Source organism: Arctopsyche grandis, chromosome 6 (assembly GCF_051622035.1).
Source record: "Arctopsyche grandis isolate Sample6627 chromosome 6, ASM5162203v2, whole genome shotgun sequence".
Lineage (NCBI taxonomy): Eukaryota > Metazoa > Arthropoda > Insecta > Trichoptera > Hydropsychidae > Arctopsyche > Arctopsyche grandis.
In genome coordinates, this window is record NC_135360.1 from 5,175,665 (window position 1) to 5,200,083 (window position 24,419).

The following is a 24,419-nucleotide window of genomic DNA, read 5'->3' on the forward strand; positions in this document are numbered from 1 at the left end:
TTGTCCGTCGGTAATCACCTTATAATTTCCCATCAACAATTTTTAAACATCTCCGCGGAGATTCTGTGTACAATTTTACACAGCAGATCGGGACCGCGACCCATTCAATTCGGAGCGTGAAAAAAGTGTCATCACTCGAACCGGTCACGACACCGCAGACGGACGAAACAAAACCAAAAACCGAACCGAAATCATAATAAAAAAAAAACGTATAAAAAAAGATTGAATTCAGAAATAAATGGCAGAAACGCTCGACCCGCTCGCTACCGGTATTTGGGAATTTTTCCCCGAGATTATACTTAATTTAGAGAAATGAGCGGCTATTGTGGTCACGCCATCCGCAGCTTAAGGTCTCATTGAAAAATTGACAATTGATTCGCTCATTCTATTAGAGGCAATCTGGCTGATGTTCGTTCCATGGGAATCGCTCCCGGTATCGCTTCTCATTTGGTTTTTGGGTGGTTTGAGGTAAATCGTGTTTGGAGAGTTTTTGGAAATTGGTAGGTGTGTAGAGCTGAGCCTCGTAGCTCTTGTGTGACCAATCTGTTCGTCACGTGATTTTATGTATTATATGTACAGTGTGAAAATCTTTTTCACACGTCATTGAAAGGTTCGGTGACTCATAAATCATTGCTGTGTTTGAAAAACACGTGAAGTTTTGTATGAAAACATGCCCAATACCATATTAGTAATCGTTTCCTATACGTTTCAATCCAACGTATCATTTGTGTATGAAGTTTTTTTTTAAGATTAATTTAGAATTAAACAGTAGCTTTTTTTCGTCCCTTGATCATCCATATCTTGATCAATGATCATCCATATCTGTATTGATATGTTTATGTGTACTTTCAACATACTACTTACAATGTATGAATGTCTCTCGATAAAATCAAAATATATAAGCTTCCAGCGTTAGATTATGGTCAGTGTTTAATTATGCAAATAGTCAATAAGTACATATACATTTTGAAACTTTTCTTTTGTAATAAGAAGATACGTTTGAGATATAGATAAATGATACGATTTTATATATGTATGTATATTTTTTTACTAATAAGGATTTCCAACGAAACTTAAAATGGGAAAAATAAATTGGTCTACATATACATACAAACATACCTGCCAGCTTATTTATGCCTCATAAATCATCAATGTTTAATTAGATAATGATTCGGATGTAGTTCCGTAAACAAAATTCAACCCATATGATTAATATGTTTCATTTTTATTTTATTTAAAAGTCAATTAGGATATAAATTTTGAAATTCATTAATAAATAATTCCAAGTAGATTTATATGTACGTTTTTTAACTAAAATAAATATTTAAAAATTCAATATATATTTACGGTATCCAAATTGTTACTAGTTTGATTTCGTTTGGTTTTTATACATTTTATTTATCTTTTAAGAGATCTACTTCATATGTAATCATACATATCTAATATATAATTTCGAAAGAGACTTTGTATATATGTAAGGTTTGTTGGTAATCGAAAAACAAATCAATGTTTCTATGACGACGATTCGATATGTATGAATATTATGTTTTTTTCGATTTAAATAAATTTAATAAAAAAACAGATGAATATTTGGTTCCCAGAAAGATGCACTAAATTGCACTGAATACTAGCGCAGTTTCTAGAAGTCCTAATATACAAAGGTGCTTTATATATTAACATACAACTACCCATTGACGCTTTTTTGTGGAATTCTATTGCGTTAGTTCTCCTTGAGCATCTTTTAAAGTTTGGATGTCTTGAGAGTGCAACTATCTCGAGTGAATTTTTCCGATCGCCGAATATTTACTATTAGATTCGCCATGTTTAAGCTGTTTATATTACAGCTGGGTAAAAAAACTAGTATATTATATAATAATATGCGTCTTGACTGTTGTTTACATATCTTGAATATTCTAAGGCAATAAATACTCAATTAATCTGAAAATATTTACTTTTCCATACAAAAACATATGTATGCATTTAAAAAAAAAATACCACCCATTTCTATCAAGAACAGAATTTTCTTCTTGCGCAACAATATTTTCATACAAATGTTCCTGAAAGGTACAATACAGAGACTTCAACGCGCGGGTAAGAGTAAAACCCATATTACTTACACACCCTACGCTTCCACAACGTAGATTCCACACATCATATTATAATACAAATGAGCACACAACCTTCTTCAAACTGTCATGTATTATACCTTACGCTCTACGACTAACATACATATGTATGTAAATGCTCAAATGTCATACACACTTGTTTGTATGTATGTACATATGTACGTATACACGCATTATCGAGGATTTCCTTTGGCAACAAACCAATCAAATCAATTTAACCACCTATCAACATATACAAGAATATAAGAACGCACATCGTAAATCGGCGACCGAAGCGGTAGCCGGCACGCAAGGCAAGAAGGGTACCTGAATGTATTTACGAGATGGCGTATTGAAGCGTAACTGGTCGCAGTGTGTACGTCGTCTCTAAATAAAGTCCTCACAGATGGCTATCGCATTCTGTTCCGTAATATAAAACTGGAGTGGCGGCGATTCCAAGGCGAGATAACATCCCCGTCGGCCATCTTTAGGTGTTCGTGATGAACAATGAGACCACGAGACACAGATGCGCTCTTTGTGATAACACACATTCAAACCTACGCTGCTGCGTACAGGCCGAGTCGTGATTGAATCATTGACGTTATCTCGAATATCGAATGCCGACAATTAATCATTTCAATTCACGAGGACCGAGTTTCCGCAATGGTCGGCACGGCTGTCGGCTTCCGTGGTGCGGTTAAATGTTGCTTACGTATTTACACATAGTGATTCATGGGTCGCAGTATATATGTATTTATGTATATATCGATTACTATACTATGACAAGTGTTTGATTGTATAAATATGTGATCTTATTGTAATATGATTTTTATGATATATATAACGGTCATGATATGATTTATCGGGCTTTCGTCTAACTCCATTTATTCTTCAAATATCGGGTAGACCGACCTTTGATCGGTAAATAGGTGATTAAGAAGAGGATGATTTATTTGCAACGTGCATAATTTTTGGTAAAGGTTGGCAAAAATGTATAGCTAGACTGTTCTGCAATTGTTTCAACACGTTCGGACAGATTTAGACAGATTTTTGCTTGTCCGTACATTACAATTTCTTACTACATACATGTATTTATTGTTTACTTTGGATCCTAATTAGTACAGCCATTAGCGTGGCTCGGTGCGTTGATATTAAGCACCGAGAGGTCGCCGGGTTCGATTCCGTGAGCTAGCCTCGATTGAAAAGAATTTATTCTGAGTATAATATTAAATGCTGCTGACACTACTTGGATATTTGTGACTCCAAATCGATCGTTTCCTATCAGAGTTTTCCGATTTATCTGATTTCATTGTTGAAGCGGTTCCTCCATCAAATTGGCAAAAACCATCCCACTATGTCACTGTGGCAAAAATATATAAATAAATAAATCACACAACATATAGTGTGAGGGCGCAGACACACTATATCGTACGGCTTGCATAAGTAGACTCCATCGGAATGGGCGTATCCTCAGGTCATTGCTAATTCTGATTTTGACACGTTTCTTCAGCATCTTTTCAAATATGGGAATCACCATTATCGATCATTATCAAATCTATGTCAATACAAAAATAAAATATCACCAAAAACACTCGAGAGTTTTAGCCTGGATTACCATAGCATGTATCAGTGATGGGCAGTTGTTCTGGTGCAATATAGTTGGATTCCCATCTCGTTCTCCAACGAAAGAGTATCTCAGACAGTATTCGTTAAGGGGGTGGTGGCCTCATGTTGAGGGCTTTATAAAATAGCATAGATCGGGCATGTTAACGTTTTTATATATATATATATATATATATATATGCGCAAAACTATCTTTAAAAAATCACGTCCTACTATGTCTGTCTGCATCTTTATTTGCGTGTGCGCGAGCAGGATGTAAGATGTCAAAATTTCTCCAGCTACAAAAGTAATTTCAGCACCCAAATGATATTTTTCAAAGTTAAGATCCTTCTTATTGCGATTTTTAGTTAAGAATTAGGGAAAGGTTTTGGCAAAATATTTGTACCTATACAATTATAGCAAGAATTTATAGTATTTCAATTGATACGTCGTATGTATGTGCATGAATATTGCTTAGAACTTTTAATTGAATTAAGCTACCTTTGCATACGGGTAAGAAATGATGCAATGTTACAACATATGTGTATAAATTAAGGTTAAATACATAAAAGTCGAGTGAGGGCAACACTAAAATTTTGTGTTGAAAAATGAAACGATACACTGTGTGCGATAAGCGGAGAATTTTCATCTCCTTTATGACACGTTTCATATGGATACGTACCCAACTATCTGAACATCATCTCACACACCTTAACGCGTACGATACCTTCAAAGGTATCTCGGTGAGAATCTTCACGCTTTGTGTATTCCTGGAAAATGCATTATTTTTGTTCTTGTTTTCATTTTCAGACGCATTCGGATCAGATGCCATTTCGCTGTGAGTTCTGTTCGCGATTGTTCAAGCACAAGAGGTCGAGGGACCGCCATGTCAAATTGCACACCGGCGACCGGAAGTACCGTTGTGTCCACTGCGAAGCAGCATTTTCCAGAAGGTACAGAAATATATTAAGAATTTATCCTTGGAAAATTCTTTTCTTTCAAATTTTATGTATTCACTTTACCGCTCCATCTCTCCACCTGCTCGAATCTGAAAATAATTAACACTTACTCACACCCATCTTTTTGACATACAACATAGGTGTGACTATTAAGAACTCACCCCCAAACGCGTAGAGAAATCTTATACTTCAGCTTTCGAATTTTTAATCCTACATATATCCAAACTTAGTTCGTAAATCAGAAAGAAAACTCAGTTAGCATTTGATTTTGACACTTTTTATTTTGACTTAAATCAATCGATCAGTCGAGTCTATCTGGATTCGACTATTTCATCTTTATAATATGCTTTAGCTAGTTTTGAATCAAGTATTCACAACTTGGAGCTTTCATTTAGTATACAAATTTGATGCGAAAGCTAAAAAGCTTAGCTATACTTCATGGAATCTTCAGATTTTCCTCTATCTCTGAACGCACGTAGAATATGGTTTATTTAGAGCAGCTAAAACCTAATAATTAAAAAAAAACATCAGCATTTTTAATTGTATTTCTCTTAATTATCAACTTCGTCAAAATTAAAAAAACCTCATGATCTTTCATCTATTCTTACTAATTTGATTCAAACAAATTCAGTTCGTTTGAAAATTGAGTCATTTTGAAGGAAGTATAATATCACCATAGTAGAGAATTCTAGATTGTTTTAAATCTCATCCAAATATCTGATCTCAAAAGAATGATTATACTCCTATTTTCAAGTTTTCGATTCTTTTTCTTATGAATTTTGTTTGTACTGGCATACAACTGCTATCCACAACTCTTGAATTTAAACTCTCAAGCATTTGCTTAACCACTCTCTCAATGAGCCTATCTAAACCGTTTAACAATGAAATGGTCTTCAACTCCTTCAAAAACATCTTCAACAGTTTTGTTTTTGCAACATTTTGTCTTCTTGGATGTATTTATCAAACAATAAATGAGCCGTTATATTTGAAAGTTGTAAAAGTCCTCTTTTCTTCATTTGGAGAAATGCTTCGCAAAACATTGTGTAAATATAATGTTTTACGTTTAACAATATTTAAAGATGCTGGTGGCCTGTAATACGTTTATCCTGCTTTTCCGAGATTCTTGACATATCGAATTAAAAGAAGTGTTAGCAATTTGTGAATTAAGTCAAACAGAAATAGTGTTTTTGGAACTGAAAATTGGACTTTTCAAATACAAAGGCTCAAATGTAGTTTACATTAATATAAGCCCACTTTAAAGGTCATTGAAAGTTCTCAACATTAGGCCACCACCTCCCCCTAACGAATACAGTCTGAGAGACTTATTTACTTAAAACCAGTGGTGTCACCCCAAGTTTCCAAATTTTTATATCAATTTATAAGTTTTTATTTCGTCTAAGGCACTATTACGTGAAAATTTAAATTAAATATAAATATAAATATAAATTTTAAATATAAATTTTAATTTTTACGTAATAGTGAGTAAAGGTGATTCCAAGTGCAGACTGCAGACACTTTAAAACAGTTAATTTTGCTTGTGTATAACGGAAAAGGGTATTTTCTCTTTACCTGCTATGTAATAGACTGCGACCTTTTCAAAGAAAATTGTTTTCAAACCATCGAAAACAATTTTCAAGATTTGTATAAGTTTTGTCAAAAGTTATATGAGTTTTTAGATTTCTAACAATGGGTTTCCGGAAACCCATGAAAATCATTAGGGTGACACCACTGCTAATAACTTAAAAAAGTATTCAATAAATAAATTCAAGTATTCAATAAATAAATAACTTAATAAAGTATTCAAACATTGCCCTTCTAATTGCAAGTCAAAGTCTCCAACCTTTATGTTCAACTTTAACCTTGATCATCGAACTAATGATTTTTTCAAGGCATCTCACGGTTCAAGACCGTCACACTTTGGCGTCCGTCTGTGACGATATGCATAGAACTATGTCGGTGGCTCGACTCGCGTCCTCACCTTTCAGTGTCGTATATATCGGCGCATTCCGCCGATTGAATATTAACGTTGTTGTTGTTGTTTTTTTCTCCATCTTCTCTGTGTTTTGTTAACGTCGTTTTTGGGGGCCCCGAGTGCGCGCGCGCGCTACAACACAAAAACCGCTTTGAATGTGTGATTGATGTGTCCCCACACACGTGAATGAGTTGTGGCCAAAGAGAGGACCAAAAAGTTTTGTGGATGATGGACGAAGAAGAAGAAGAAGTGGTTGAAGAAGGCTGTTGCGGTTGACAAGCCGCCCGGTTGACAAATTGCCCAACCTCGCCGCGGCCATTTGTCTGGTCCCCGAGATATATCCGCTTCGAATATGGCACACAAAGACACACCGGAGACAAGACGCTGATTTATTAATTTACCATAACGTTAATCCCCATAAAATGACGGACCGTCGATGTATCGATGTATGCTTTTCCACGAATTCGTATCAAGTTTGTTTTTTGCGACTCTCCAGACGTACACACAAGTAGATCTATAGAAATTGTAAGGTGTGTCTGAATTTTAAGCAAACACGATTTGAAATATAATTTTGATTGATTGTCTGAACTCTAGCTATGTTTGAGGATGCTCGGTGTGCTTAAACTGTAGCTTAGGACTTTCTACTAAATTGAAATGACCAGATTTTCAGTTCAAATCAACATGCACATACATTTGCTATAGAATTATAAATAGGTTTTTGAGCTCTTTTTCCTAGTATGCTGTACATTAACATTAGAATAATATAATACTATGATTACTAACCATATTAAATTAAAATTTTAAAATAGAAAATGATCAGTACATCAGTAGTTATTGAAATAGATATAAGATGTATTGTGAACATAATTTCGTAATAATAAAAAGCATTTAAAAATCAAAAATCAAACGAGACAAATCATAGTAAGTTGGGATCATAAAAATTGAAAATATCTTTAGAACGTACATAGATAGAACCTAACTGTAGCTTAGGACTTTCTACTAAATTGAAATGACCAGATTTTCAGTTCAAATCAACATGCACATACATTTGCTATAAAATTATATGTAAATAGGTTTTTGAGCTCTTTTTCCCATTACGCTGTACATATTAACATTATAATAATATAATACTATGATTACTAACAAAATTAATTTAAAATTGTAAAATAGAAAATGATCAGTAGATCAGTAGCTATTAAAATAGACATAAGATGTATGTGAACATAATTTAGTAATAATAAAAAGCATTTAAAAATAAAAAAAAAATACATTTACTATATGGACATCATTGTGATTAGCAATACTTTCGTTTGTCACAATCATTTACGGGACTTCATACAAAGTTTTATTACATTTTTCGCATAACTTTGACTAGCTGTGAGTCATCAGTTCAAGTTATTTTTGTTGAAAACATTGTTATTCTCCTTTTTGTGTCGTTCATATAATATGCACCCTCACGAATAGACGAAATTTTACGTCAAAATTGATCAAATTAGCATGTTCTGTTTTAGTCAGTGTAAAAACATTGTCGTGTTTTTCTATGAACTTTAATGTCTAAAAAACGACATTACTTCTTGATATACATATAGCTCGGTGGTTACGTAAATGCTAACCACCGAGAGATTCCCGGGTTCCAGCCCTGGGTTGACCTTCGAAGAGTTTATTCGGGAGTATTTCCATTGTACTGCTGATCAGACTTGGATTTTTCTGACTGCAAGTCGATCTTTTTATATAAGAGTTTGACGATTTATCTGATTTCATTGTTGAAATGGTTCCTTATCCGATTGGCAAAACCATCCTACACACTTCGCCACCACTATTTGAATATGATTTCAAAATTTATACACATACGTATAATTTTAATACCTTGGGTAGCCCCAAATAGCACCATGGGAAAATATATAAATTTAAAAATAAATAAATATACAACTGCTTGTAGTTTCTAGCGATTGATTGTCACTCTGCCAAGTTGGGTTTTTGAATGAAAAGTTCAAACTTGAAAAGATACCCTTTGGCAAAGAGTTGACTCACAGCCTCACCTGCCGAACCATTTTCGGTTTCTCATGATCCCGAATACCAAAGACCATATCGAATTCGAGATTAAATTAAGACGTCAGGGCTCGGTCGCCCACACGACACAAAAGCAGGGGTAAACAAAGCGGAGACGAGCACAGAAAGAGATTGTACCTCGGGATACGCGGATGACTAATTGCCTCTGGGTCCTTTGTAGTCGAGGTCCGTGTCATTTGTCAACCGCTTCGAGGTGACGATCGTGAATTAATCATACTCAGGATCAAACGAACCGGTCGGTGGTGTCGGACCGGTCGCTGATTTCTGCCCTTGTCGATTGATTTCAGTGATCATTTGAAGATACACATGAAGACGCACGACAATCAGAAGCCGTTCCAGTGCACTGTTTGCAATCGCGGCTACAACACAGCAGCTGCTCTCACTTCGCACATGCAGAACCACAAGAGGAGTGATGGAAATGGTCCTTCTTCTGTTGCTGGAAGCAATCCTCTGACTTCTGGCGGTAGATCTTCGGCAGGATATCGCTGTTTGCAGTGCGGTGATAGGTTCAGGCGGCCCGATATGTTACAGGTGGGTTGAATTTGCTTTTAGACTATCTGAACAATAACACTGTTCGACAAATGTCGACTTTTTTTTGGTTCAGAGACGATATATGACTTTTCTTATAGATTTATGCCCAGTAAACACGAATCTGTTAATAAAAAATAAAAAATAAAAAATAATAAATATAAAATAGTATCAACAAAAAATCCTAAGTGAAAATACGTACTTTTGACTTTTGATTTGAACTGGACGACTACTTAGAGGAATTTGAAAGCTGAAAAGTACTACAAATGAAAGATAAAATACCCGACTATAGATTCCAATATTCATTTTGAACAGAAAATTGACAGATTTTGAGACATCGATCGAACAACACGAAGATATAGAAAAATCGCGCGATTAAAAAAACACATATATCTCCGAATCTCGAGCCAATCAACATTTTTTATTGCCAGATTCGTGTTTACTGGGCATAGATCTATAAGAAAAGTCATATCTCGTCTCTGAACCATTTTTTGTGTCGAACAGTGTAATTAATACTATACAAATCATTTTACAAATTCGGATGTTACCAATCCGTGACTTTTAGGGAATATAAGAAATCCCTATAATATTTAGGGAATATAAGAAATATAAAATACAAAATTCAATAATGACGCACACATACACGTTTACACCTACCGGCTATGAGAATATTTTCGATGCAAGTTTGAACGCTAATGTAGGGAAACTTACACAAGACAAAAGTTCTACTTCCGGTTGTTGGATTTTATTCAAATTTTCTTTTTTACTTAAAAACACTATCAATATTATACACATTTAATATCAAGAAAATAAAAATAAATTAAAAGGTCAAAATAAAATAATGAAATATTGTTTTAAAAAAAAATACTACTTTTGGTTTACGAATTCAAACCAAAACTTTATCAAATCTAATATAGTACATAAAAAATTCAAATTTAATGTTTCAGCTTGATAGGTTCAGTGGTGTGGAAAATATCGTAGTCACAAAATTTTTGATTTTTCTAAGATGAAAATATCCCCCTTTTGGTTTATTAAATTTAATGATTCCTTTTTGTTTTCATCACACTGATACAAGGATTACACTTGAATTTTCTCATGAATATTTATAGGGTCGAAAAAATAGTGAAAGAAAAATCTAACAAGATTAAGCTTAAACTTCTAGATATTAAACTTTATTTCAATATACCGAAAGCTTTCTGAGAAAAACATAAAAAAAACCTCGATTCTCTAGAGTAAAAATACTACTTCCGGTTGAGGTAAAAATATTAGGGTATAAAATTTTTAATTTCTATTACGTGTAAAAATTTTGTCTGGTTCGGTTGACGGTTTGGGAGATAATTGAATCCAAACCCAAATTTTGTCAGACGAAAAAGCGAAAGCAACTTGATATGATGTTTGTAAAAAAAAAAGAGGACACCTATAAGGACCACTTCCGGTAAACTTAAAAAATTTAAACAAATTTAGCACTAACGGTGTTCAAAAAATCCCCAAAATACACAAATTCTCAATCGTGAAAACGTGATCAGTGACTTCAAATTTTCGCATGATCACAAAACTTCATCTATTGTTACTAAATCTATCTATGACAAAGTATAAATAATTTGAACAACAAGCAAATGCTACTACATAATTAGACACATTTTAAAATCATGTCATTGCTTTTTGAGAACTACCCTTAACATTAAACAAAACGTTTTGCTTTCAGAGCCACATTGCTGTCGCACATCCAGGCGAAATGCCCCAAGAAGGCAGTCCTCGAGCTTCGGCGACACTAACTCCCCCATCACCAAGAGCTAGACACCCACATCACGCATTCACACCCAAACTTGCATGCATATATTGCACCAGAGACTCTTTCACCACCATGGACCAGCTACAGACCCATGTACGAGCCATGCACGGGGCTATAATAAGCGGAGAGCAACTGCCCCAATCTCCATCCCAAAACGGCCTGGCATCGTCCCAATCACCAGCCCTGCCTTACCCATGTGACATGTGCACCATGAGGTTCCCGTCAGGTGTGGCTCTCATACAACACGCTGCTGCAGCACACGCCAAGAGGAGTCCTGGCAGTTCACCGCTGGCTTGTGCCGCTTGCTCCATCCCCTTCGAATCTCCAGCTGGTCTGGCGGAACACTTCTTGCTGGTCCATGGAGAGCAACTCCGTCCGACGGATCTGAGCAAGAAGAGCGGTACCAAGAGGCCAAGGAGCCGCGACGATGTGGCTCTAGGTGCTGGTACTCTGCTTTGCAACCAGTGCGGTGCTGCTTTGCCTGACTTTGAGTCCTTCCGGGTGCACGTCAGGGCGCATCTTGATGGTTCCACTGGTGGTTCTACAACTCCAGGTGCTCCTGATAGGAGTCCTTTGTCCTGCTCGCAGTGTGGAGCTCGTTTCAGTTCGGCGTCTGCGCTCGAAAGACATGCTGCTGCTCATCTGTTGGCTCTGGGCTCCGAGTTTGGTTGTCCCAGTTGTTCTAGAGCATTTTCGAAGCCAGATGAGCTGCAGAAGCATCTTATGGATCTGCATGCTCATCACATCTACCGTTGTGCTATCTGCAAGGAGATGTTCGATTCCAAAGTCGCAATACAGGTATGTTATCGATATCTTCATCAATTATTAACCATATCTCTTATGTCACAAAACTTTCAAGAATAGTATTGAGATGAGTAGAAAAATTTAGCTCAAATCAATGAATACATTATATAATCAGCATTTTTTTCGAATGCCAAATTTCGATATGTTGAAAAATTCGAAATTTACGAGACATTTATGATCAAATTTGCAGAATTTTATAAATCAACTAATTCGAGATGCTTTCGACTCGAATTTTGCGAGATATAATAGGAAAGGGTTACCAATTTGTTGGAATCATTTCAATGAAATCAGATAAATTGGCAAATTCAATCGAGTTTTCGAGTCACATAAGGTCTGGCTAGCGGCAAAGCCAAGGATTAAACCCATGACCACATGATTGCTGGTTATTTTTGGTATAGAATGAAAATATACATACATTGTGCTTTAATTAGTATCCATCAACTCACCTTTGTTTTCTTCTGCATTCGCATTTGTACCATTCCAGTACTTTATCAGTCCGTCTACTTCTTATCTCCTTCTATTCAAGATTGAGTCCTAATATCTTGATCAAACACTTCCTGAAGAATTCGTCTACGATTGCCAATAAAATATAGACCCAACCGTTCACAGATAGGAATCAACTGTATTTAAATTTGACGTAAGTTATCGGCATCAGATTGTTTTTACATTCGCAAAACTATTTAAAAAAAAAAACTGCTGCAAGTTTGCTTCCATAACTTCTGCAAGGAATCTCATTTTCGTCGGCTAGATCCTAGACATGTCACTCAGATTAGATCTAAAGTTTGTACTAAGATTAGCATCGTCCTTTAAATAACCTTATAGATTAATGATCACTGCTGTTCTTTGATTGAGCTTCTTCATTTTACATTTTACATTTTAGCCAGCAGCATAGCTCGGTCGTTAAGCTTCTGCCTAACACCGAGAGGCACCGGGTTCGATCCTATGAGCTGACCTCGATTGAAAAGAATATCTGTAGTGCTGCTGGTCAGACCTGGATATTTATGACTCCCGGTCAATCGTTTCCTATTAGAGTTTGCCAATTTTCTCTGATTTCATTGTTGAAACGGTTCCCGATTAAAAATTGGCTAAAAACCTTCCTACCTACTATGTCACCACTATTTGAGATTAATTAATGTACAATTCATAGATGTCTCGTTAATTTGTGAGTTTTCAGTGTCTCGTAATTCAGCGACTTGTATAATAAAATTGCTGTATTGTTTGTAATTGGCCAGGAAGGCGCATTGGGGTTTACCTGTAAGGCCTTCCTGGTATAAAAAATGTAATAAAATGGAATAACAAAACTGAAAAATATTGTCTATGTATGTTGCTGCTTCTATTTATCAATCAGTTTTTCAAATATTGATTATTTTGAATGTTTTTTTTTTTTAAATAGGTGCACTTTACGGTGAAGCACAGCCACGAGTGCAAGGTGTACCGTTGCACGGCGTGCTCATCCCCGCCGGCCTCGTTTCGCACGGAGGCCGAATTCGCTTTGCACGTGCGCGCACAGCACGCCTCGCACGCGCACCACCAGCCACCGTCTTCCCTGCGCTGCCTCTTCTGCAGAGCCACGTGCTCTTCAGATCTTGAAATGCAGTTCCATTTGGCCGCCCACGCAGAACAATTCCGATGTCCCATCTGCAGGGAGAGCTTCCAAGTCGAGTTTCTGCTCGACAGGCACATGCAGACACACCATGCACCACACGTGAGTCGATAGGTCTACTTATTAATAGTGTATCATAGGGATGGATTCAGGATCCAAATGAAAGGCCAAAGACGCTTCACAGCATTTATTGAATGATTCAGGAGGTCCACATGGAGCCACATGAATCTGATATGGCGTATTTGGGTCTACCTTACGGAACCGAAAGTCAAAAGATCGAAAAAGCAAATATCGGAGGCAAAGATCAAAAAAAAAATGGTTTTATAAAACTTACCTCTTCTATAATTTGTATATAAAATTATTATTTTGAATAAAAACAATAATTTTATTTTACTACCGCCATCTATGTTTAAAACTAATAAACAAACGATGGATAAACGTCAACCACTATCTCGCCGGGCAGATATCAAACGCATCTTACACGATATTTTTGCACCATCGTAATGGCGGAGGATCCATTTACATATATTGATGACCAAAATGAGCAATATGGCAAAGTATGAAAACGATCGGATAAGAGGCAAACTTTTTCCTGGATTGTAATCGTAAGTGAAACGTAAAGGAGGTATGTAATAAAGGGTGCATAGTAAACGATACTATGTGTGTGTATGTTTTTGTGGTTTGTATATGTGTGTGTGTGTGTGTGTGTGTGATTGTGTGTGTGTGTGTGTGTGTGTGTGTGTGTGTGTGTTGGTGTGTGTGTGTGTGCGTGTTTGTGCACGTATAAACATGCATACATGTATGTATACTTGAAGTGTGCGTACATTCGCACGGCACATTTCAGGTATTGTTTCCTAACGCATGCGCGCTTTATGTGTTCGTGCGCTGTTGTTTATTTTGTACTTGGTTATGTACAGTGTGGTTTTTTTAATAGAACAGTGATGTGCGGTTGTTCTTGTGCGATATTGATGAACAACCGTCTCGTTCTCCGACGAAAGGGTCTCTTAGACTGTATTCGTTGGGGGGGGGGTGGCCTCATGTTGAGGGCTTTAAGGGTCAAATTCCTTGACCTTTAAAGCGGGCTTAGAATGTAGTATATATAATATATATCAGTGGCATTCGGTGAAATTATCTCTCTTTTTGTCATACAGCCTTGTTAAATGTGCGCGTGCAGGATACGGGAGGAAAAGCCTGCTCCTCTTGTTCCTCTTGTATCCTGCTCGCACTAATTATGTAAGTGAGGATGTACGACGGGGGGAGAGAGAGTTTTACTGCACGCCATTGATATACATACATATATACTAACCGTTTTTCATATGTATGCATGGTAAATGAACATTTTCTATTTTTTGACTGTCGGTACGGTGACGGTCACCCGGCGTCACGAAGACATAAATATGTAGCATGCGCGCGTTGGCTCTGTGTGTCTCCAAGAGCACTTTGTGTCTGAGTGTGTCCTAATTTTGATGCGGATCTAACTTATATTGTAAAAAAAACCCAATATAGTTTTTGAACATTACTCATGCAAACATTCGTCATGTTTTCAGAGCATCAACGGCAGCAGTCCAAAGCCAAAGCAGGCTTCGATTTCGAACCGCATGAAATCCACACCGTCCGAGAACAACAACGCAAAAAAAGATAGCAACAACTGCGACATATGTGACAGAAGCGACTTCCAAAGCGAAAGTGAACTGGCAGCTCATCGCAAATTGGTCCACCACATCAAAATGACAGGAAAGAACGGAGCTGTCAGCCTGAGCTGCGCGTACTGCAGCGAGAACTGCAAATCGCGCACAGAACTAGAGAACCACATGAAGAGCCACTCCCAAGGCAGTGCATCTGGCGGGAAGCACAAATGCCTCATCTGCGACGAAGTCTTCCCATCTGCGGCCATATTGGCAGAACACAAACTGACCCATTGTAAAGTCTTAACCGGGAACAACTGCACTCATTGCAAATCAGTTCTAGCCAATGAAGAGCAGTTCTTCGCTCATCTGTCGCAGCATTCAAATAACAACAACCCACCGAGCAGTCCTTGTTCTACATCTCCCGTGGCACTCCCTACACCTTGTGTGATATGTCGCCAGACTCTCGTTACAGATCTAGAAGCTCGAATCCACGCCAGGTTCCATCTGAAAAATTCCGGAGTTGTATCTGAGAACTACCAGTGTGCTCTCTGTCTCAAGTCTTTCGAACTTCAAGATGTAATTCCGACAGGTGGTGAGTTGAATAACGGAATTCCAACGACTCACGTTTGCAGAGAGTGCTACAGACAGCACAGTGGGATTGTCCAGAATGTAGATCTTCGCTGTAGCGAATGCCACTTGAAGTTTGAATCTGCTACATCTTTAGAATCTCACGTGGAAACAGTACACAGGAAGACTTATTCTTGTATAGAGTGCCAGGCTGCTTTCGAGTCTGAGGAAGAAGTGCGGATTCACGTGCAAGGACACGTGATAGGCGGTAGTTCTCTTGAGTGTCGACTTTGTAGAAGATCTTTAGCATCTCCTCTTCAGCTCCAAGCTCATCTGATCGAACATACCTTTGCCGGATGCGGTGGCTTCACTTGCTATCTCTGCTCTGCTGTCTTTACTGCAGCTGCTGCTCTACAACAGCACATGCTAGCTCATGGCTTGGCGTCCCGTCCTTACGACTGTGCCAGGTGTGGTCTTAAATTCTTCTTCAGAGCTGAACTGGACAACCACAGCTACAGCCATTTAGAAGACGACGCAAGATTGAAGCTGAGCGCGGCTGAATCTCTGAAACATCCTTACTTCATAAATCAGAATGGATTCCACGCTATGGACGCCATGTCATATTTTACAGCCTCCCCACCGAGTTTGAAGAAGGTGAAGACCTCGAAAAGTCCAAGTCCTTTGAGTCTTTACGCTCATGCGAGGCAGCATAGATCTTCTTCTAAGGAGAACCAAACTTCAGAGGAGCGAACCGTTAAAGAAGAAGAAGTAGCTATCAAGCAAGAAATTGAAGATAAAGCCGATGAGTATATAGAAGTTGGATCTCCGCCGACCTGTGAGCCTAAAAAGGAAAGAAGAAAGTCGGTTTCGGAAGCGAGTGAAGCTCGCAGCGATACTCCTCTATTGAGTCCCAAAAAAGAAGCCGTCGAATAATTGATCTGATTAAACAAAAACAATATTCGTTTCACGAAAGCAATGTTTCATGTGATATGTTTCATTTTTTTGTTATTATGATATTCAAAAAGTGAATACGAATTTGTACATTTGCGATACTTTTAGACCGATGATGATTTAGATGTCGTTTTCTATAGATTTATTATTTAAAAACAACAAAAAAAAAATTAAATAAAAAAAAACCTAGCTCGTAATTTATATAATAATATTATTATATACATAAATAAATAAAACAAAAATAGTGTTCGTTTGTTCAAGTTTAGAACCATTGGTTATTTACGTCTTTTTAAATGCAACGTTTCCCCAATATTTGTACCGTTTCTATTATTAACGTTTTTTCTTTAACGCAATTTGTTATTTATTATGTACAAAGTTCGTTAATCATTTGTGTACAGTTATTGTTTTTAAGTTGGTTAATTTTAATATTAATAATTGCACTTACATATATCATTGTCGAAAGCAATACCATGCAAAAAAATTAGCCCTTTGAGTTCCAATAATGTTTAATTTTGGTGAATTTTAACGCTGCCGTCCGAAGTTATGACAAAATTCAAACGAAATATTCACTAAAATCCTCATAAAAATTCATAACTTCACAAAAAAAAATCTATTTCAAATAATCGTTTGGCTCATAGAGGGTTAAAAATAGAAACAATATGGAATCTCACTGATTTTTTTTTTCTTTAAATTCGTCCAAAAAAATATAATAAACTAAATAATAAACACGTGTAATATTTTAGACAGACCAAAGCGTTCTTATTATGAAAATATTATTTTTATTTTCAATTATATAAATATATATTAATTTACATAAAAAATAAATAATACATACAAATTGCAAGTTTTATTATTTGATGTACGATTTTTTTTTTAATATTTTTGATAATGTATTACATCAATTGACAGGAGCGACGACAAAACGAAATTAAATGCACAATCAAACGACTCAAGACGCTTGTCTGGCTTGTATCCATGGTAAATAGTTGACAACATTGACATAGGCTGCTGGTATTCCTTGGGATGCACATCCCAAGCCCCAAGCCACGAGACCAGCAAGAGTCCAACGACCTGGAGTCGTCTCGCAGACGAGACCTGATCCTCCATCGCCCTGAAACGACATTGAAAAGCATGTTAAAACTTTCACAAAATGAAAACTGCTGGCAGAATCGTTCGTGGAACTCACCGTGCAAGCGTCTTTGTTCAGTTCTCCCCCGGCGCATACGAAAGCGGCTCGATCCAGTATGTACGCAGTTCCCAAACGCGTGGTTCTCAGAGTTGTTTCGCATGCTGCAGGAGCCAAGATTTGCACATCCACATTTTTCAGTATCGTTTGATACTGACCGGTCACACCGAATGCATCCTTGCCCCAGCCTGCCACCCAGCATCTGAAAATATCGTATCAAAAGGATCAAAAATAGAAAAGTGCATGTACAAATGATTAATTTGGCATGCTGGGGTCTAGCGTATATTTAAGTTGGTATGCTGATAAACCAATTAGTCAAACGAATCTCATTAGCTTGTATATAAATAAAAAATTGCATTAAATGGTCAGTATTTTTCAAAAAAAGGTATGTATTTTAACGTAGAGATTAGATGATTGGTGCTCTTCAACCATTTGTTTAATGTCGCTGATCACTAGAGGTAGGACCGGAAGCGTGCTTTTTCCAGGAAACAAGGCAAACTACAAAGCTAGAGTGCAAAAAAAATGTTCATCATAAAAAATTATTTATTTATTTTATTCTAAACAGACCATTGTGGCATAACAGGAATTCCTAAAGCGCCACAATGGTCAAAAAATATAACACAAAAAAAACAAAATAACAATTAAACATAAATTAATACATAACGAAAATAATATACTCATCAATTATACATAAAAAAATACATTTGAACATAAACATAAATACATCTATACATAAACATAAAAAATAGCATTTAATAATAACAGATAAGTAAAAATAGCATTTAATAATAACAGATAAGTAAAAATATCAAATAAAAAATATAGCATAAGGAATGCCTTGCATATATAAGAAACAACTACAAATACAAAACATCCCTGTAAGGCCCAAATGGAAGAGAGCTAATCAAAATTTCACTCATAAATCATAATCAATCATGAAAACAATGATGAGCGCAGACTACCAGATAAATGGGTTAGAGTAATTTCCGACAATTTACGCTCACTAAGGTGGAAAATATCACATTCAGTCTCGGCAGCAACGATTTCATTAAGAAGTCGAATAGCTCTTGGAATAGGAGCCATTCGAAAAAGAACTGTGTGGGCAGGAGGTACAGCCAGCAAATGATGATGTCTACCACGCACATAGTGATTAGGGACATAAAGTCCCAACTGCTCCAGCAACAACGGGCATGACGTATTACCACGTAAGAGCAGGAGAACGAAGCGAATTAATGAGAAGTTTCTCCGAAGTTCAATGGAATTATACCCAAGCATGCCCAAAAGGAAAGGAGTGGGGTAGAGATATGGGTAATACCCATATTCTTTCCTATATAGGAAACGAAAAAATGCACTTTCTCAATCTCAAAAATGAACAATGCAGTGCGAACAATGAACAATGCAGTGCGAACAATGAACAATGAACGGCGCAAACTTGGTCCGCTCTTTACTGATCACTAGAGGTAGGACCGGAAGCATGCTTTTTCCAGGAAACAGGGCATTTTGGGTCTATTTTCCAGGAAATAGAGAAAACTACAAAGCTATAGTGCAAAAAAAAGGTTCATCATAAAAATGAACAATGTACAATGAACGGTGAACATTAAACAAAGGACGGCACGCTTCCGGTCCTACCTCTACTAATCACCTGATGTCGCGTAACAGTCAATAAGGTGTCACGACCAATGGACCAACGATTTACCTATGCGGTAAAAATATTCGACGGTTTTGATCCATGCTTCATTTGGAGTTGACAGGCCGACCGATCAAGAACAATAAACTACGTCTATCACTACTGCTGCGTCTTTCATTCCCATCTAAGAAACACCTTTATACGGCCACGTGTCAGTATTATTGTAGTGAGACAGACGGTCAGTATTAATATATATTTTGATCAGCATGAATATACATATGTACTTATGATTTGGTGGAGTAAAAAAATTGGCCATCTAATTATTAGATAGTCAGTTGTATCAGATTTTTGTCTTTCTGATCTTTCGTTGTTTGCACTGGCAGCTATGATACTGACCATTTAATATAAATACATTTTAATATTGTTGCGTAAAGATAGGACGATCAGTTCACGCCATCTAATCAGAGAGCTCGCCCAATTAGCGGGCGGCGCTCATCGTCTAATCAGAGAGCTCGACTTATTGACCAATCGGAGAGCTTGACTCACCGACTAATGACCAAGCTCGACTAAACAACCAAACCCACGCGGCTTACAAACACGTATAAAAGCCAGTGGGTTCGTCTCAGGATTCATTCAAAACCCAGCTACCACCAGAAGAGCATATATTAAAGATATGAAACCTACCTGATTGTTTTCTTGTACCTCGACTTGATCCCTTAAGGGGACAGAGTATTCAGAGGTAAGCCCATTGATGTATAATACACATAGATGGGCCCTGACGTGTGATTTTGGTCGGAGATTTTGTCTTCACTAACTGAGGGGTGCGGGGGGGTTAACTAGCGGGGAAGTTGGGAAAAAAATGTTTTTTTCCCTGCGACGCAGCGGTACCTACCTACCTACTAAGAGAAACATGTGCATGCGCCGTGTATTTTGCATGCGCCAAAAGGGAGACCAGTATAAGACGTGAGGGCGGATCTAGTGTATTATACATCAATGGGTAAGCCTCTGAATAGTCTTCAATACAAAATTAACTTTAACCTATTACATGTGTATTTATCTAAAACCACATTTGTATTTATTATATTAGTTGAAATTTAAATCATTTTGCTCTTCTTTAACTAGTGCAATTATAGTTCTCAAAAATTAAATACTTTTTAAGTACCTTTGTCCATCAAAGACTTGAGCTGGTGATGGCAAGCATACTGGAACAATAGCAGGTGTACCCACTTGCACTCCACCAGTTATCCTAAAGAGAGCCACATCATTCTGAAGTGTATTAGGATTATAAGCTTCATGGATCCAGACTCTAGTTATAGAATAATCCCTGTAAGGATACTGTTCGTAGTTGCCAGAAGCGTCCCATTCACCCAAACGAATCTTCAGACCACTTCCATTCCTAGACAACAGAATAATACCTTCTTAAAAAGCAAGTTAATGTTATTCAACTAGCTAAAAATAGCAATAGCTTACGGATAGCTCGTAATGCGATGAGCTACTGTCAGAACGTTTTGCAAGTCGATGAGCACTCCACCTCCTATGTACATGTTGTCGGTCGTCAGTATTACTACCTGAAATGGATCAATGCTATATTTATTCTGAAGTGTGTTTCTAAATCAAGTAACGTCTTTATTTTGGTCGTATTCAGTCACCATCCAAGGATAGTCTCCATATTTGGCCTGTCCGGATTGAATGGGATAGATGATATTCGTTTGAAGGCGAGCTCCACAAGACTGTTGTGGTTGAGAGGTAGATAGGCAACAATATTTCAGACCTTCTATACATTGTTGGACGTTGTTAGACTGAAAATATTTTAAAAATACAATGACACTATGAACATTTCATATGGAAAGAGAATTATTATTGAATGAATTGTAACATTTGAGAACAATCATTACCTAATAATAGAGATATAGCCTAATTATATTCATACAATGATTCGTACCATTATAAGTATCTAACAATACGTAAAACGTTCAAGTTTAAGGTCGTTTCATTTACGAAGGCTCACCCCCACTCCACGGGAATGATGCGTATAATATGCTTACACACCTTTTCTGCAGAGTGGGGGTGGGCCTTCAGAAATAGAACGAGCTCTAAGCTTCTCGACTCCAGACTCAATTTTAGTTACGTTTTTTACGATGTCACTAGAGCTAGCAATTCTCACGTAATGATGTAGAAAGAAACCAAACCCAAAATACACTTAAAGATATGTTTATACTGGCACAGCACAGACTGGCAACTGCACAGAAACAACGTATCAGGCAAAACCGATTTTGTTGGTCACTATGGAAATATTCACACATGCTGTGACGTCATAGTGGCGAGTGCAAGCGTTAAGTAAATATTTTCGGATACATAACATTGTGACAATATTGACTCGGCGACTATTTACGATTTTAGTATAGTATGAATAGAAGTAGTATTTCCATGCATTGCTTTGTCATGCTGTTGCCATGCAGTTCTGTATAGTATAAATAGACATTAAAAAAAAAAAAACTGCATTAAACTTCATACTGGTCAAAATCGACGATACGCAACAGCCATTTCCATAAATTTTTGCAAGTGTGTGCACAAATCGATAACGTGGACGCGTCTAGGACTTTCTGCTGGGCTTTAACGAAGTATTTATAATACGTGAGCGATAATGGTGAGAAATCAACATACATTGTGTAGCATCGATTTTGGTTAGTTAAAGCCTTTTACATACGTTAGAAACAATGCGGAAGTCAATAAGTCCAGCTCCATTAGTATTAGGAGCAGCAGTGGTAGTCGGAGCTGCTGGACATAAAGCTGCTGTGAAACAACCGCAGTTGGTTTGCCTCTTCGTTCTCTTGTGCTTTTTCGACCTGGCCGACCTTTTGTTCCTTGGGAATATGATAGCTCCACCACTGTCGGCAGACTCAATAACCACATCTTCTAATTCGCCACCGAACCTCACTAATTCGGCGTCCATCAACTTCAGCGGAGATTGAGTGCCAATTCTTGGATCTATGAGAGGGAACGGGGTAGCTCGAGGAGTTGTTGGAGGAAGGGTGGTCGGAGGTGGTGTAGTAGGAGGTGGGGTAGTTGGGGGTGGAGTAGTTGGAGGTGGAGTGGTAGGAGGCGGAGTAGGAGGTGGAGTAGTCGGAGGAGGAAGAGTGGTTGGAGGAGGAGTTGGAGGAAGAGTTGGTGGAGCCGTTGGAGGAGCAGTTGGTGGAGCCGTTGGAGGAGCAGTTGGTGGAGCCGTAGGAGGAGGAGTTGGAGCAGGAGTTGGAACAGGAGTAAGTGGCGGTAAGGTTGGTGGAGGAGTCGTGGGTACTATTATAGGTGGTGGAGCACCATTGGTAACGATATTGCCGTATCCAGATGGATAGTAAGCATAGTTTGGCTGAACGGGTACCACACCCAAACAAGCGGTCAAAACCCAAAGACACATTCTGAAACAGTTTGCACAATAAGCATCAGATTACACAAAACATTTATTTGAATGACTTCATGACCTCCCTCAGCATAATCTCTGAAAATCGTTGAACTTCCACTCAAATATTAACCTTCAACTCTAGATAATCGGTGGTCAGTAACCTTCATCTTCATCAAATAACCAAAAAAAAAGATCATATGTACAATAAAATATGCTGCAGATACGAGACATGTCATGTTGCAGAAACATATCCATTATGTTGGAACCAACCCAGAATTTCAAGGATTCCAAAAGATTATACTGAAAAGGGTGACCTGCTGTGCTGTCTTATCTAGACAAAAATGACTTTTTGGCAAAATGCTTTCCTTTTTCTTTTGATTAAAGAAAATTGCATTCAATAATTATTTTGCAATCATGCGATTGACTAGTGCAAAAAAAATTATTTAATGACTCTTATTATGAAATGAGATAGAATCAACTATGACTACATACATACATACATATATAGATCGGAAATGGTAAATTGTCGCACTAACAACGTTCATATAAAATTATATACGTACATAACCAATGCATTAATTTTTTCACATATAAAATGCGGCACAATAACCTGACGCCTAACAAAATCCAAAAAATCAAATAAGAAAACGTTTAAAATTAACATTTTTAACTTTCAATTATAAATCAAACCTTTTTGAAATGTTATCATAAAAATTCAAATCAATAATAATAATTTTCTTTGATTAATATTTCATTCAAAGTTTTAAAAAGTTTGACATTTTCGTGTTAAATGAAGCTGGTTCGTACCTGCGCAGTTGAGGATCTCTCATGAGTGAATGTGTGGAGAGTGGACGAAATCCTGAGCCAAAATGGCGATTGCGGCCAACGTCATCTGTTTAAATATGTCAATTTTCCACGGACAACACTGTTCGCCGATTTTCCAGCCGGTAAAACCGACGCACAATGGCACCAGCCGGGAAAATTTAATTGGCGCGAATAATCGCCGCTTCGACAGAGCCGAAACCTATGCAAATAAATTTCGATCCATTTGTCCATTCATATTGTAATATATGTACACATGTTTGTCCATATGTATGCATATTATGCAACATTATCCAATCGCTTCTGGTTTCAGGCGGATTTTGAAAACTTGCATTCCCAAAGATTATTTCGGTTAAAATTATTCGGATCACATTAACTTAACTTTGAGGAAACCGAATAAAGTGCATTCGGTCGGTAACTTTTGAAATTAATAGGCAGTAGTTATGTATATACGATTAGTCAGTTTGGTTATTAAGTGCTTTCATTAGATTCATAAATATGCATATCCTATAATGGTAAGAAATCATTTATATGCGTAATAGCACAATAGACTGTCAAAATAAACTGACCATGTATTTATATATACATACATTGTCCAATCAACTATACATATACTGACCGCAATTTTTATTAATAACTGAATACTGACCAAAAACATTTAACCCTTTGAGTGCTGACGTATTTTCTGTTGAAAGCCCGCCACGCTGAAAATTTCATATATTTCTAACTAGAATTATTTAGAAATCCAATAGAAAGCAGGCATAAAAATTGTAGTTAATTCAAACAAACTCTATATCACTACC

At 37.1% G+C, this 24,419-nt stretch overlaps 2 protein-coding genes across 2 annotated transcripts in view; one reads left to right on the plus strand and one right to left on the minus strand.

Moving 5' to 3' along the window:
• The window catches only part of L (zinc finger protein Lobe), a 38,977-nt gene extending 22,414 nt beyond the window's left edge, over positions 1–16,563 (plus strand). Inside the window, exons 3-8 of the mRNA XM_077431818.1 lie at positions 4,518–4,660; positions 8,996–9,239; positions 10,942–11,826; positions 13,226–13,537; positions 13,639–13,719; positions 14,983–16,563. Coding sequence (XP_077287944.1) covers positions 4,518–4,660; positions 8,996–9,239; positions 10,942–11,826; positions 13,226–13,537; positions 13,639–13,719; positions 14,983–16,563 — 3,246 coding nt within the window. The remainder of the gene's footprint in view (positions 1–4,517; positions 4,661–8,995; positions 9,240–10,941; positions 11,827–13,225; positions 13,538–13,638; positions 13,720–14,982) is intronic.
• Positions 16,564–17,410: 847 nt separating this feature from the next.
• LOC143913254 (inactive CLIP domain-containing serine protease A3-like) lies at positions 17,411–23,659 on the minus strand. The gene is made up of 7 exons (XM_077432931.1): positions 23,602–23,659; positions 22,102–22,810; positions 21,044–21,193; positions 20,865–20,962; positions 20,557–20,790; positions 17,768–17,969; positions 17,411–17,692 (listed from the first exon to the last, which is right to left on the minus strand). The coding sequence occupies exons 1-7, from the start codon at positions 23,622–23,624 to the stop codon at positions 17,531–17,533; spliced, it is 1,578 nt and encodes a 525-aa protein (XP_077289057.1). The 5' UTR covers positions 23,625–23,659; the 3' UTR covers positions 17,411–17,530.
• Positions 23,660–24,419: the final 760 nt, after the last annotated feature.